General features: G+C 41.1%; 1 protein-coding gene across 3 annotated transcripts in view; it reads left to right on the top strand.

Moving 5' to 3' along the window:
* Positions 1-13,787, top strand: part of SEMA6A (semaphorin 6A) — a 115,963-nt gene extending 102,176 nt beyond the window's left edge. For all 3 annotated transcript variants that reach the window (XM_085305394.1, XM_085305392.1, XM_085305393.1), the window contains one exon: positions 11,269-13,787. In XM_085305394.1, the coding sequence (XP_085161520.1) occupies positions 11,269-12,458 (1,190 nt within the window). In that variant the 3' untranslated portion in view covers positions 12,459-13,787. The remainder of the gene's footprint in view (positions 1-11,268) is intronic.
* Positions 13,788-14,039: the final 252 nt, after the last annotated feature.

Here is a 14,039-nt window from a genome sequence, read left to right as displayed (position 1 = left end):
CCACCTGCACTGTATTTAGAAAGGAGGAAAAAGAATGTATCACTGAGAGAAAAGAGATTGTGTTATAATTTGTTAAGGCTCCAATGCCAGGAAAGAAAGCGAGGCTTTAGTCTCTCACATAGAAATTTCTGTACCTGTAGTTCAGTAAATGTATCTTGAGAACTAGTCTACAGATATGAAAAGAGCCAGTTAGATTCCTTGTTACAGCACCTACCTTCATGTTGATTAACTGGTTACGCACACTGCTTGGTTCACCTGCAGCAGGGGAAAATACTGGCTTAGTAAAGAGCATAAGCAGAAAATGAGCAAACATCACAGTAAATCCAAAAAGGAGAGATTTGAACCAGAACCGAGCAGAAGACTGGGGGAGTTTTATTCTGGAAACACTGCAGTCTGTGAGGTACATTATAAAGCAAAGCTGCAGGTACCACTGCCTGGCCTGCTGCTGGACAGCGGGTGCTTGAGTGAGCTCTGAATATATGTTAGAGATGAATTTGGTTTGCAGATGCTACTGTAGCTAGATTGCTGTTGGCTCCAGGCTAACATTCTTGGAGCTAGGTCAGGTACCTGCATACCATGGTATGTCTCCTGAGACAAATTTACRATTTTGCTTCGTCTAGGGAAACAGGTGGGCCAGTGTAACGCTCCAACATGTTAAAAAATGCGTGCAATCAGGAAGCATCAACTAAATTACATCAGCAAAGTATAAATATGCAAGCACTGCATACAAGAGGGAGAAAGTAGGTAAAAAAGTGCAGAGGACTATAAATTTTGACCGACAAAAAAGAAAATGCATGAAAGAAGTCACCAGAGGAGAAAGAAAATTATGTAAGAGAGAGGGAGATGATAGCAGCACCAGGTCAAGTCCCATTGGGAAATACTGGCTACAGAAAAGGGACTAGCAGTAAAACTGTTCATGCTGCTTCTTATGGCCACTACTTCAGACTCATAGTAATTCCTCAGTCACTGAGTGTATTCAAAGGCAGGTGAAGCTATAGGACCATAAGATGGAGAAAAATAATAAACCAAGCATCAGATAGATACAAAAGCTTTTTTCTAAGTATAGTCCCACCGCTCCCAATATTTCTACAAGAAGCAGTCCTGTTTTCTACTGAACTCTGGGAACATGCTTTAATTCTTAAATCCAGGTCTTTTGACTAAACCTGTAGTGTTCATGAGTATTGTAGAAATGAAGAATTAATCCACAGTGTTCATTTTCTGACACAGCATATACAGTGCTGGGATTTGAATGAACAAACTGATTTTATTCCTCCCTCTTTATACGAGCAGAGCTAACGTATGGTCCAGCCATGTTCCTAACATGCACCAGCAGCCCATATGTGGGCAGGAGGACCATCTCAGAGAAGGTCTATGTATACGAGTGAACCTTRTTGGCTTGGTCACATAGTTGTTTGACAGCTTAATAGTTCTTTCCAAGGACCTCTGGGAATAGGATGTATAGGGCACAGTCTTACTATTTAAATGTCCTAGATGTTTAATAGATGGCTCTTTTGTTAGTTCAGCTGTGGCATGTTCAGTTACACAAGTAGCTTAAAACTAGCATTTCCATTTTTGTATCTTTAAAGAAGATTGGAGCTGATTAAACAATTTATGGTTTCTGGCCATATACATAATGTTTGAAAATTAACCCTACTTCTTCCATATGCCTGCTTTGAGCTGCTTAGCAGTCTGCTAAGCAGAGCTGCTTATGTTGACATTCAGCAAACTTGACTTTTTTTCTCTTGTGCAGAGAGGCCATAGTTCAAAATAGGCTGTAAGAAAGGAGGAGAGCTACAGAATTTCTCAGTGACAGCTTCACTTTCCCTGACACTGTACATAAAAGCTACTTCCAGAAAGGCACTGGGCTGCCCAGAATACATAATGCCCACACCAGGAAAAGAAAAAAAAATACACCACCATTTGTTCTATGCCATCAGAGGAGCTTGGTGCAGTGAAATGGGAGCTGTGGAGATGAGAGATTCACGTTGCAGGCTACAGCAGCTTCTCTGGAGCCCTGAAATCATGCATATTCAACAAAACATATGTAAATCTGGTTTAACCCAGCTGTGAAAGACCCTCTGAAATAAACTAATAAAGAACAGCTGGATATGTTCAAGCTTATCCCAGGCATAGTGGAAAGGTCCTTAAACATGCATTGAGATTCTTTTACGTCACCGGAGGAAATGCAGCAGACTCTAAAGGAAATTTGTGTTTTAAGATGCAAAGCAGCATAAAGTTTGCCTCTACTGAGACAAGCTACAAAAGAATTAATTTTCCTTGACATTTGGATTTATACATCTTGTTATAACTACTGCAATCTATGYGTTTTACTTTTTATGAGGGATCTACTGTGTCTGCCTATTGCCCATAACACACATCTAAAATTATCATTGCTCACTAGGAGAGGGTGAGAGGTGAAAGAAAGTACTGAAATCAGGAAAGTTCAAAATGAACAGCCACTGAATACCCCCTACCAGTAGGAGAAATGTTTTCAAGCACTTTCTAGTGCAGGAGATGGCCTTGAGCCTAGCCACTGGGACAAATTAAATTAGGCTGGCTGCAGGACTGTAATCTTTTTCATCGTTATATAATAAATCCAGGAAGTTGTGTATCTCAAACTTCTCATACCTACAAATTTACTAAACTGGTTTGTTTAGAAAGATACTGCTTAGTGGTATCAACCATTATTTTAAAGTTTACAAGCTTACTTGCAGTCTTTTTCAGATCTGTCTCCTCTTCATATTGAGGTGAGGTGGACGTTGTCTGAGTATGGAGTGCTAGTTCAGGGCTCTTAATTTTTGTCTATAATACTCCCTTTCAGAAGAGAGCTGCTTCTTTTTAGTCTCTCAAAATTCACAAGTATGACCATGATACAGCTTTGTATGGCCACTGTGACTTGCAGAAAAATTAGACTGCATGTCCATAGTTGAACTAAAAATGGGACTCTGAAATCCGTTTTGAATAAGTTACTTGGAGGTTTACCTCTCATGCGGACGTGGTGGTGTCATTTCTTTAAGCTATCTTGCTTAACCTATCTGGCTTATAAAAAATACAAGAATTAATTCTTCCTGTTGTGAGCAAAGCTGTAGGTTGATCTCGTCCTTGATTAAGTTGCAACCTTCTTTGTCAATGGAGAGTCATGTTTACAGTCATCCATCAAGAATGGGGAGAGGTAATGTAATTTGGACCAGTTCAGAGGAGAAATAATAACATCTTCAAAAATCAGTAGATGAACCCATCATTAAGTGGTTGCTTCTGGACTCAGTCTGATTAAGAGCCAGAAAACCTTGACAGTGCCCGTTATGGCTGATCTGATTGCTTACATCCTTTTCAGGCTTTGTTGCATGTTACTTCAGACATGTTATGTACTGATTTTTCTTTTCATATTTTTGAAATATGTTTTCTCCTCGTACCTCTAATGATCCATGGGCCTTTTGTAACTTAATGCTTTTTCTGTACTAAATTCATTCTTGTCTTCAAGCACATATACCCTCTTTTGCTGTTGCTGGATATCTCAGACTGTTGGCTTGGGCAGTTGCCTTTGACAGTCTTATGGAGATGATCAGTCTCTTCTTAGCACAGTCAGCAAAACTTATTTACATTTACAGACCTTTATAAGTTGACAGTCCAGCTGTTACAGGGGGGTGAGGGGAAAGCATTTGCCAGCAGTTTTAACAGTGAATTTTTGAGATGGTGTTTTTTCTAACTGAAAAGAGAGTCTAGAAAAATGGTTACCAGGTAGAATTGCATTGAGCCAACAGAACAAGGCCCTGCTAGCCAGGAGGAAGATGAAGGAGATAGGCTGCTAACTTGTTTCAGCAAAGTAGAAATTCCAGTGAAGTGTCAAACATAAATCATTGGGATTCTAATGCAGTTGTTTTGTGTGAAGAAGTTGAAATTATTGATTGAAGAAAAGTAATGAGATAAAGTCTCAGAAATGCATGGGACACTCTACTTATTCCTGAATTTACTGTCACTTTAAATCTTAAAATCTGTGTGTCCAGTCCAACTTTTTTTTTTTTTTTTTTTTTTTTTTTTTTTTNAGAAGAAAGCTGCAGGGATTTTCGAGGTTGAAATAGTCTCTTATCAGCATGAGACTGCCTGTAAACACTGTTCTAACACCTGGAGACACATGTTGAAAACGTATTCAGTGGTATTTAAAAAAGATATTCTGAAGCCTATAAAAACCTCCAATCATAGTGAGTTTATACCAGCATTCTCAGTTATCCGAAGTCTAAGGAAAGAAAGATGTAATCAGACAGAAAAGCTTACTCTGAGAAAAGAAATGAACTGCAAAGTTTTCCCCTTGAACATCAACAACAAAGACACTATCAGGCCTTGCACAACTCTGACTTGTTTTGTGGAAAGTCTCAAGTGATTCTGTAGGTACTGGAGATAGGAGCGGGCTGATTTCCATTTAGCTAGAGAGGTGAAGTTTAAGAGAGCAATGGTTCTCACTCCCTGCCTGCTATTATGTATGGCCTAGGCATAAATACTACCTTTTTCCCTGGTAGTGGCTCCCTCTACTTCCCTACCAAAGCATCATTCTTCATTTCCCACCTACTATGCCTAAATTTTGTTTGTGCCACCATTTTGTATTATTACTGCACCATCTGTTGCAGATGAGTAAGACAGCTCATTGCAGAAATGATCACAGGGCGGTCTTAATGCACCTGGGATGTGGTCATCTTAGTATCCAGGGTGCACTTCTGGAGGCCATCATTCATTTCCAGAACAGAGGTGTCTTTGTACCCACCCTATAGCTAACTGTAGTACTCAAACAAAAATACATTGTTTTGGTGACAGGTACACATAGGAACTTGTAATAATGGGACCAGATATTGTTCTCTGGCCTGCACTTGTTATTCTCACCAACTTTAACTTGGTTGTAAAACAGAGCAACATCCAGCCTATTGTATTACTAAAACAGTCTCACATTAAACTATTCAAACCAGGAAGGAGCCTTTTTTTTTTTTTTTTTTTTTTTTTTTTTTTTTTTTTTTTTTTTTTTTTTTTTTTTCCTCAAGCAGTTGTGAGGGTTATAAGCTGGACTTCGAATTTTTGTTCACTGTAAAGCATACACCAGAACGTAGATTTAGAAGAATGTGACTGTGGGGCTTTCCTTGATGTTTTGCCATCACTATGCCTGATCACAGACGAGACAAATTTAGGCTTCAGCATGGGAGATTTCTTTTTATACTGCATGTGCTAAAGAGAATATAGGCTCTTTTGCTGGATCTCTGGACACAAGGTCCCTTTCTGCAGATGCGTGTTAATTGTTGTTCTCCTGAGATGAACACATTCATCCAAAATAGAAATAAGGAAGCTAGTGATCCAAGAGTAAATAAGTATCTGTATGGAACCTTTCCATTTTTTAATGCTGCTCAGTCATTGTTCAAAGTTGATTTGGGTTCTTTGTTTTGTCATACTTGCGCCATCTGGTGCTGATTACACCCTCGTGGAAGTTTGCGCCAACTTCGGCAGAATCAAAATGCTTAAGCACAGGTTAGCAGTTATTCCTCAGATTCTCTTTTGTCTAATGCAGGGAATCTACGGAGGGCACTTTACTTCAAATCTTTTTCCAGGTAGAACTTTGATCAATACTTTTCAAGTGCAACTTTTCCATAGGTTTTGGGCCACTATCATTTGCTTCTGAGAAAATGAAAGTCTTTCAGAAATCAAAGTATATCATCAGTAATGTTTCCCCTTAAAAAGTAAGCCATTTATCTTGTTCAGGAAGGAAGTTTGGCTGGCTTAGTGTAAAGTATTCTTGGCAATTTTACTTCGGCTTTTTTATAATCACTTCGTTATCCTTCAGATGCTCGTAAAATTGATAGTTTAATCATTTGTTCTAATGTCATTTTCACTCTAAAAATTAGACTGACAGATCTGTTATTTGTCAGGTCCTCCCTTTGGCCCAGCTCAAAGATGGATACGTTTGTCCTTTTCCAGAACTCTTGATTCCGGTACTTCCTCCAGCATTCTCCGAGGTGTTCCACGGAGTCTAGAGTTTGCTTAGGCTAGTTCCTCATCTAGTCTGGATGAATTCCATTAGACACTTTTAAACATCAACAAGATCTAGATATTCATGCCCCTTTTCTTTATTCTGGTCAGCACTCCTTTGCCCAATTTTGTTACATTTCTGATCACAGGTAAGGCTGGAGATTTTTGATGAAGTGAAGCAGGGAAGGCAGTAAATGCTTCAGTCCCTGTCTCTCATTATTTGTCATCCTTTATTAAAGTTTGCTGTTCCAACATCCATTATCCTTATTCTGTTATGCTCATGCTATGTATTCTTTAGTAAACTCTATTTCATTTGTGATTATTTCATCCTAATTACATTTCTGTCCTCAAAAGTTCTTTCCTATTGCAATTAGATGTAGCAGAAGATGCCCAGAATAGCTTCATCAGCATTTTCATACAATAATGCCTTCAGCACAGAGCAAATATTGTTATACTGCTTTTAAACAGGCGTACAGGTAGAGTCCTAATTATTTTGAATACTTTTGTTAGTTGCTCAGAAGAAGAAACCTTATCTCCTTCCTTGTTATGATTATCTCGTCTACAGTAAATCTGTACCATTGTATCACTCCTGTTCTTTTCTCTTTTATCTTCACCCAGAGACATTCAACAAGTCTTTTTTTTCGCAGAACTTCAGAAAAAGTGTATGTGTTATTGACATAAAAATGAACATCTCCTTGCTTTTTCCCCAGCTATCTTAGTGAACAAGCTGGGTCAATAGTCTGGTTTTTTGATTTACCCAAGTGCAAGCTCATGTCAGAACTGAAACACTTTGAAGATTTGGAAACATTTTTCTTAATCTCCTCTCAACCAAGGCACTTTTCTGTACCTTACGACAAGTTCCGCCAGAAGAAAGAATGAGTTGTATAGAGCTGTGTCAGGTCTTCTCTCTCATTAGATGAGTAAGAAGAGAGGATTTTACGTGTTCCAGACTGTTTCAATACAGGCCATACAGTCTGCGAAAATGAATGAGGATGTTCAGAGATGCAGAAAAAAGGACACAGGGTGGAATTACCGTAGGTCAGTGGAACAGGAGGAAGGATCAGGTTGTTTATAGGAAGTAGAATAGCCATGAAAATTAGAGGATATCAGGTGACTAGCCCGGCCCTTTTGGTAACCAGATGTAGTAGTACATCACATGTGAGAAGACCATGGAGTAGTAAGCCCAGCTGTAATTTGCAATGGACAGAGCTGGATTTAACTAGAAAACTTCAAGGAGCCATGTAAGTGTCAGCATGCTTGTGGCATTAGCTACATATAAGCTCTGATCCTCACAGGTGCAAAGTTTTAACCTCAACTGTCTTTGGAGCTTGTTGAGTTTTACTACAGCTGTTACTATCAGATATTTCATAAGTGCAGTGTTCATACAGGTAAACCTGTATCCTTTCCAGAGAACTGCAGGTTGTTATCTATGGTGATATGTCCCCATATACTATAGAAAATAGTGAAGGGTACGTATGAAAAATTCAAACCACATAAAATCATGTCATGGATTTTCACGTTTGGAAAGAACAATTTGCAAAGAGCAAAGTGCAAAACAGAATATTCTAAAAGTAAAATTGTTTTATTCAGAATAATTGTTTTATTGTTCATGATAAAAATAACAGTGTCTCTATCAATCAGATTTTTCAGTTTGGTTGCATACCATTTTATGCAGCCAGCCCAGTCAGTTTTCCAATTTATAATGTCTAAGAAAGATGTCAGAAAACGTACAGCAATAAGATTTTTCAGTAATAGATGTTCCTCAAAACTGGGGGTCTGAATATTTCGTACTTTACTTGACTTTTAAAAAGGTACACTCTTCATTTTTTCCCATGAGTTTTTCCATTTATTTTAGTTCTTTGAATAATGAATGCTAATGAATGATGCTGGACTGAGTCTAGGCAACTGCATTTTCTGTTGAGAACTGCAGGATCTGTAAAAGCACACACGGTGCAGTATGTAAAGTGACACAAACACTGCTTGCTTCCAAACTGGCACATTTCTGGAGCATAATTGGGATCACACACTTATTCATCCCAGTGTATGAAGGCAATCACTAATGGTGCCAACAATTTTGGATGTTGATTGGCAGCAACTGCAATTGTCAACCTATTTCACATTAGATTTTCCCCCCACTGTAGTCATGATAGTAGGATGCGGAATATTCCTCATACTTTTTCATTACTTAATTTTATCTGCTCCATAAACATTATTAAAGAGGATCAAATCTTGCCCATCTTAAGTCATATGATTTAAGTTAAAGTTGATGGGGTTGCTTACGTAAGTAAAGACACTTAAATGTGATCCACAATAAAAATAAATTATCTCATTAGCTTGACATTGTGTCCAGGGAGGATTCCCTTGCCTAAAGCAAAGCCAGTAATGTTATATATCTTTTAAGTCTATTATAGAAAACATCATAGTCTTCCAGAAGGTTTGGACTCAAGAGGAACTAGCTGGAATCAGGCTGTTTGAAGGCCCTCATAAATTTCTGTTCATGAAACACCTGCAACATGAGCTACATCATTTCAGCTACCCTTGTGTTGAATGCACATGATCACTCAATCTGCAAGTTGTAAAAATCAGTCCCTTGGTAATGTGAAACTGATTCCAAGGTGGCATGCAGTGATGATAGTTTGCATTTTACATGCTATCATTCATACATGTTATCATAGACTAGGACTTGGCCTAAGGGTGAAAGCTGAGCAGGGAGAACAATCTCACTTGGCCAGTAGGAAGCACAAGGAGTGGAGCATCCATCTGTGCTTATTAGTTTAAGACTGAGCTCCAAGTAGGTTGGATGAGCTTCCTGAGTGCATGCCGCCTTCTCTGCTGTAATCTCTTGCTAGAAAGAGGTATAGAAAAAAGAGAGAAACCTCCCTCTCAGTGACTGGGCGCTTAGCTTTTGTCCCATGTGGGGATTAGAGCAACATTCCTGTAACTTAGGTCGTATGGGTTCCTCTGCAAAACCAGGCAGAGTGGCTTTTTGAAAACAAAGCTGCTGTTTTCCACCTCTGTGCCACAACTGCAAATGAGTACTAAAACGTTAAAATACATAAGCTAGAAGTCCTGTTCCCTCTTCCTGGGACATGGATAGTGTGTACATGCTTCCAGACACAGAGATTCTTAATGACTGTAAGCACTTCCACAAGTAGATGGGCATTGAGCAGGGATTTCGAAAGTCTTTGTTATCCAAAAAACATTGGACTTCAGTGCTGAAAGTGGCATTTCTCTGAGAATTTTATGCCCGTGAAATTAGGCACTGTAAGTGCCTAGTTGGGCACTGTAAGTTGAGGGCTTTGCAAGTTGAAGCTTTCCTTAATTTCATGCCCAGCAATGCATTTCTGGACAAGGCTTAACACTTCCCTGACCATCCTTGACATCCATTCAAGACTCTCAATTTCTGATTCTCCAGCTAATGACTGCAGACAGTTTTACAAGCGTGAATAAATTGGGTCTCAAAATGCTAGAGAGTCAGGCCTGTAAATAGCTGCTGTAGGGCCATAGGAGACCAAGCCTATGCAGTTAAATGCAGTTCCACTAATGGTGCTTTAACCACTAAATCATGCTTCTTGTCTATATAAAGCAACATTGTCTGTAGATTTAAATTACAGGGCTGTATTCTGCTGCTTTGTGTTAAGTGCTCAAGGCAAAGAACAGAAAAATCTGCCTCTTAAAAAACTGCTGGGCTTTAAAGGAGGATGCTCACAGAATCCTTTAATTTGAAGACTGATTCTACTCATAGAACCAATCCGAGGTTTATTTTCTTCCCCTTACTCTTTTACTCGTTTATATGAAGGCAGGATCGTAGTTTCTTAAGGGGTCGTCTGCTCTTGCTATTTATTCTCCTTGTGAAACCATAATCCTCGATTTGTCGCCGCGCAGGAATTCCCATGGCAACCAGCTGTGATGTCACAAGCAGGGGATTACGACGCTGCTTTTAAATACAAAGTTCCTGTGTTGTGTGCAAATAGCACTTGTCCACCAAATTGCTGTTATCAAACAGAGAGAAAAACATACTATAGGAGCAATATTGTATCCAGACAGAATACTTACCCAAGGTTTCAGTGAACCAGTGGCAACTTTTCAATGCTCTTTTAACATAGTTTGCTGAGAAGTGTTTTGCATTTGGTTCTAATTCTGGGCCACTAATACCTTGTCTGCCAAATACATAAAAAGCCATTCTTCCAGAAAGAGCTGATCTATGACATGAAAGATTTGCATCTTCCCAAAGTCTCAGGAGGGCCTTTGAGGTACATTTGCTGTCTTGGTGTCTCTCCTGTAATAAGGACATAGTTTACATTTCCTCTGAGCATGTCAGGCTTTTAATGCCCTTGCATTTGCACACTCTCTGGAGAAGGGAGTGGGGGAGATGCTCCTTCAGCTCCTCGTMAGGCACTGACTGCTCTCTGTTCAGCATTAAGAACAAAAACAGAAATGAAAAAAGCAAACTAGATGCTCGGCACTCATATTTCATTAACACTGCTGGCTTAGTACATAACTATGTCAGAAAAACAACTTTCTTTAGAAATTCAGGGTGTTGATTAATGCTCTGTTACAGACATCAAATTGCAAAGATGTACTCTGCCAAAGATGCCTTCTCTGACAGTGAGTGCCAGGAGGGCCGAGGAAGACTTGACGGTAGTCTCTGAGCTCAGGGCCACAAAGTGGTCATTGTCATCGACCTCATGGTTAGAGCTTTCAGCTGAAAAAGCATAAGCCTCAGCACAGAGGTCACCTTGTTCATCTGTCCAGAACAAGAGAGAACATTTAAAATTAACCTAGCAAAGACAACTGAAATCTGGACGGCTCAGTACATTTCAGCACTGTCTTCTATCTTTGATATAGTTATTTAAGCATCCTCCTGAAGCTCAGGCATGTGACACTGACTTCTAAAACACATGACAATGATAACAGACTGACGAGGAGAGAAAGAAGCCTAAAACAACGTGGGATGCGCTTCTCTCATGTTTGTAGAGCTTCTGTCTCTTTGATTTAAAGCTTTTTCAGTGAGAACAATTTACAATAGTAAAAATTAGACGATGAGCAGTATATCAGAGGAGAAGAAGTAATAGCGCTGGCCCTCTTGAAGTTAAGGGAAATTTGCCCAAGCAAAAGTGTGTCTCTAAATTTGGGCAAGCTTTTAAAATTCACCTTGCAAACCACAAGCAAACCTCTCAGGCAGTGCTTTGAATGGAGCAGCTAATGATAAATAGCATTGCCCTGTCCTTGACTTGTTTAACCACTGTGTGCTGTCTATTGCAGGAGTGATTCGCGAGAGTTATCTGAAGGGTCATGATCAGCTGGTGCCGGTCACCCTGTTGGCCATTGCAGTTATTCTTGCTTTTGTCATGGGGGCCATCTTTTCGGGAATCGTAGTGTACTGCATCTGTGACCATCGCCGCAGAGACGTGGCTGTTGTGCAGAGGAAGGAGAAGGAGCTGACCCACTCCCGCCGCGGCTCCATGAGCAGTGTTACCAAGCTCAGTGGCCTCTTTGGAGATGCTCAGTCCAAGGAGCCAAAGCCTGAAGCTATCCTCACACCTCTAATGCACAATGGCAAACTGACTACCCCAGGCAGCACTGCCAAAATGCTAATCAAAGCCGACCAGCACCATCTGGACTTGGCCGCCCTGCCAACCCCGGAGTCTACTCCAACCCTGCAACAGAAGAGGAAGCCCAGCCGTGGCAGCAGGGAATGGGAAAGAAACCAGAACCTCATCAACGCCTGCACAAAAGAGATCCCCCCAATGGCCTCGCCCGTGATCCCGACTGACCTGCCCCTCAGGGCTTCTCCCAGCCACATCCCCAGCGTGGTGGTCCTGCCCATCTCCCAGCAAGGCTACCAGCACGAATATGTTGATCAGCCGAAAATGAGTGATGTGGCTCAGATGGCGGTGGAGGACCAGAATGCCACCCTTGAGTACAAAACCATCAAGGACCATCTCAGTAGCAAAAGCCCCAACCACGGGGTTAACCTGGTGGAAAATCTCGACAGCATGCCACCAAAAGTACCCCAGCGGGAAGCTTCCCTGGGACCCCCAAGCACCTCTCTATCTCAGAGCGGGCTGAGCAAGAGGCTGGAAATGCATTCCTCTGCTTACAGTGTGGACTACAAGAGAAACTACCCTACGAACTCGCTCACGAGAAGTCACCAGACATCGACTCTCAAAAGAAACAATACTAACTCCTCTAATTCGTCCCACCTCTCCCGAAATCAGAGCTTCGGCAGGGGTGACAACCCCCCGCCTGCCCCGCAGCGAGTGGACTCTATACAGGTCCACGCTGCTCAGGCACAGGCTGTGACTGTATCTAGACAGCCTAGTCTCACCGCATACAACTCGCTGACGAGGTCGGGCTTGAAACGTACGCCCTCGCTAAAGCCAGACGTACCTCCCAAACCTTCCTTTGCCCCGCTCTCCACGTCCATGAAGCCCAATGACGCATGTACATAATCACAGTGGGGTGTGGGGGGGGAGAACAGCAATTAAGCAGAGGTTGCCCTTGAAAGCCAGTTCTGCAACTGTATCACTCACTCCTCTGAGAAGACGGTTGTTGCTAAGCTGAGGAAGTGTTGATTCTGCTCTCTGGGAAAAGTGGAATATTTTTTTAAACCCGAGCCATATGATCCATGGTTAAAGGTTTGCAATTGCAGGACTCGCCCCCACAGCCCGCCAGTTCGTTGCTCAAAAGACTAACTCTCCATCACAAACATTGAGCCAAAAGCACACAGGTGAAAGATGACTGTGACATTTCACCCCCTCAACTGCACAGTGCATTCCTGAACTGGGAAAGAGTGCTCTGAAAAGCAAAACAAACAATTAAAAACAAAAAAGCAAAAACAAAAAAAACACAAAAAAAGAATCCGTTGATAAAGCTAACTCTGACTTAACAATGGCAGAAGTTTACTATGTGCAGGTACTGTGAAATGCCCATCAGTGTTACAGCCATTTGGTTATAGCAGTTAAATGCCATGTTGGGCAAACTATGTCATAGATTTCTGCTACTCTTCTCTTTTAATGAATAATGTGTGACTGTTAATAACGCAAGTAACTCCTATTATTTATTGTTCAACTTTTGTTTTTCCTAAGGAAATGACTTCTGCATATCATCCTATGAGCAGCTCTTCAGAAAAGTACATTGAAAGTTATTCCTATTTAACGTGAAATCCATTAACTGGAGTAATTAAAACTCTTTTATTTTTCCAATAAATTCACTGAGTTAAATAAGATGGAGCTGGAATTCTGAACTTTGTGTTTGGACTGTCTGATTAGCTGAAAAAAGGGGAATATTTATTTAAATCTCAGTTAATTCGCTGGCTGGGCCTCTGACCTAAGACAGCAACAAACAAATCCCCCAAGTTCATAACTTCTAACGCAACTGCAAGAGAAACTCTTAAAAGCTGCACATTTGTGCACCATTGCTATCAACATGGCTTTGTCAGTAGCTAATACTTTCTGTGAAGGCACCAGCTTGTGATGTGCCATCTCATTTCACCTTGCATGTGAGACGGCAAACAAAATCCACAAACGGTGTGAACTAGTTAATATGCCGGCTGTTACCATGCATAAATTATGGTCTTATCACACGGGTTTTTCGTGGGAATATATCTGTGAATAGCCTGTTTTCTTCCACATGTAAATTTGTGCCTTACACCCTCAGTTGTGTATAATTGTGAGCTGTAGTATGTAAAACCTTTTTCTTTTCCCCTTTGAATAACGCAAATATTTATTGATCCTCCCTCCGAGCCCCCTGAAGAATTGGAGTAAAACATTCAATTTGAAGGATGTAGTGGTTATTGTCATAAYGCCATGTCCCTCCCGAAATCAGGCTTAGCGCTGTACCCAGTTTGACTTTCTAGTCGTGCCAATTCTTCCCTCAAGCCACCCACAAGTGGCGGCGCCGCRCTCTGGGTGCTGGTTCTGCCTCCCCGCCTCCCTCTGCCCCCCTACTTACGGCACGGCTGCGGGGCGACAAGCACCCCCGGCCCCCGGTCCCCTGGCTGGGCACGGGCGCAGGGCTCGGGCAGCTGGAGC

The sequence above is a fragment of the Rhea americana genome, unplaced genomic scaffold (assembly GCF_003343005.1).
Source record: "Rhea americana isolate MKP2758 unplaced genomic scaffold, rheAme1 scaffold_22, whole genome shotgun sequence".
In the NCBI taxonomy this organism is placed as follows: Eukaryota; Metazoa; Chordata; class Aves; order Rheiformes; family Rheidae; genus Rhea; species Rhea americana.
This window is presented reverse-complemented; position numbering and strand designations above follow the sequence as displayed.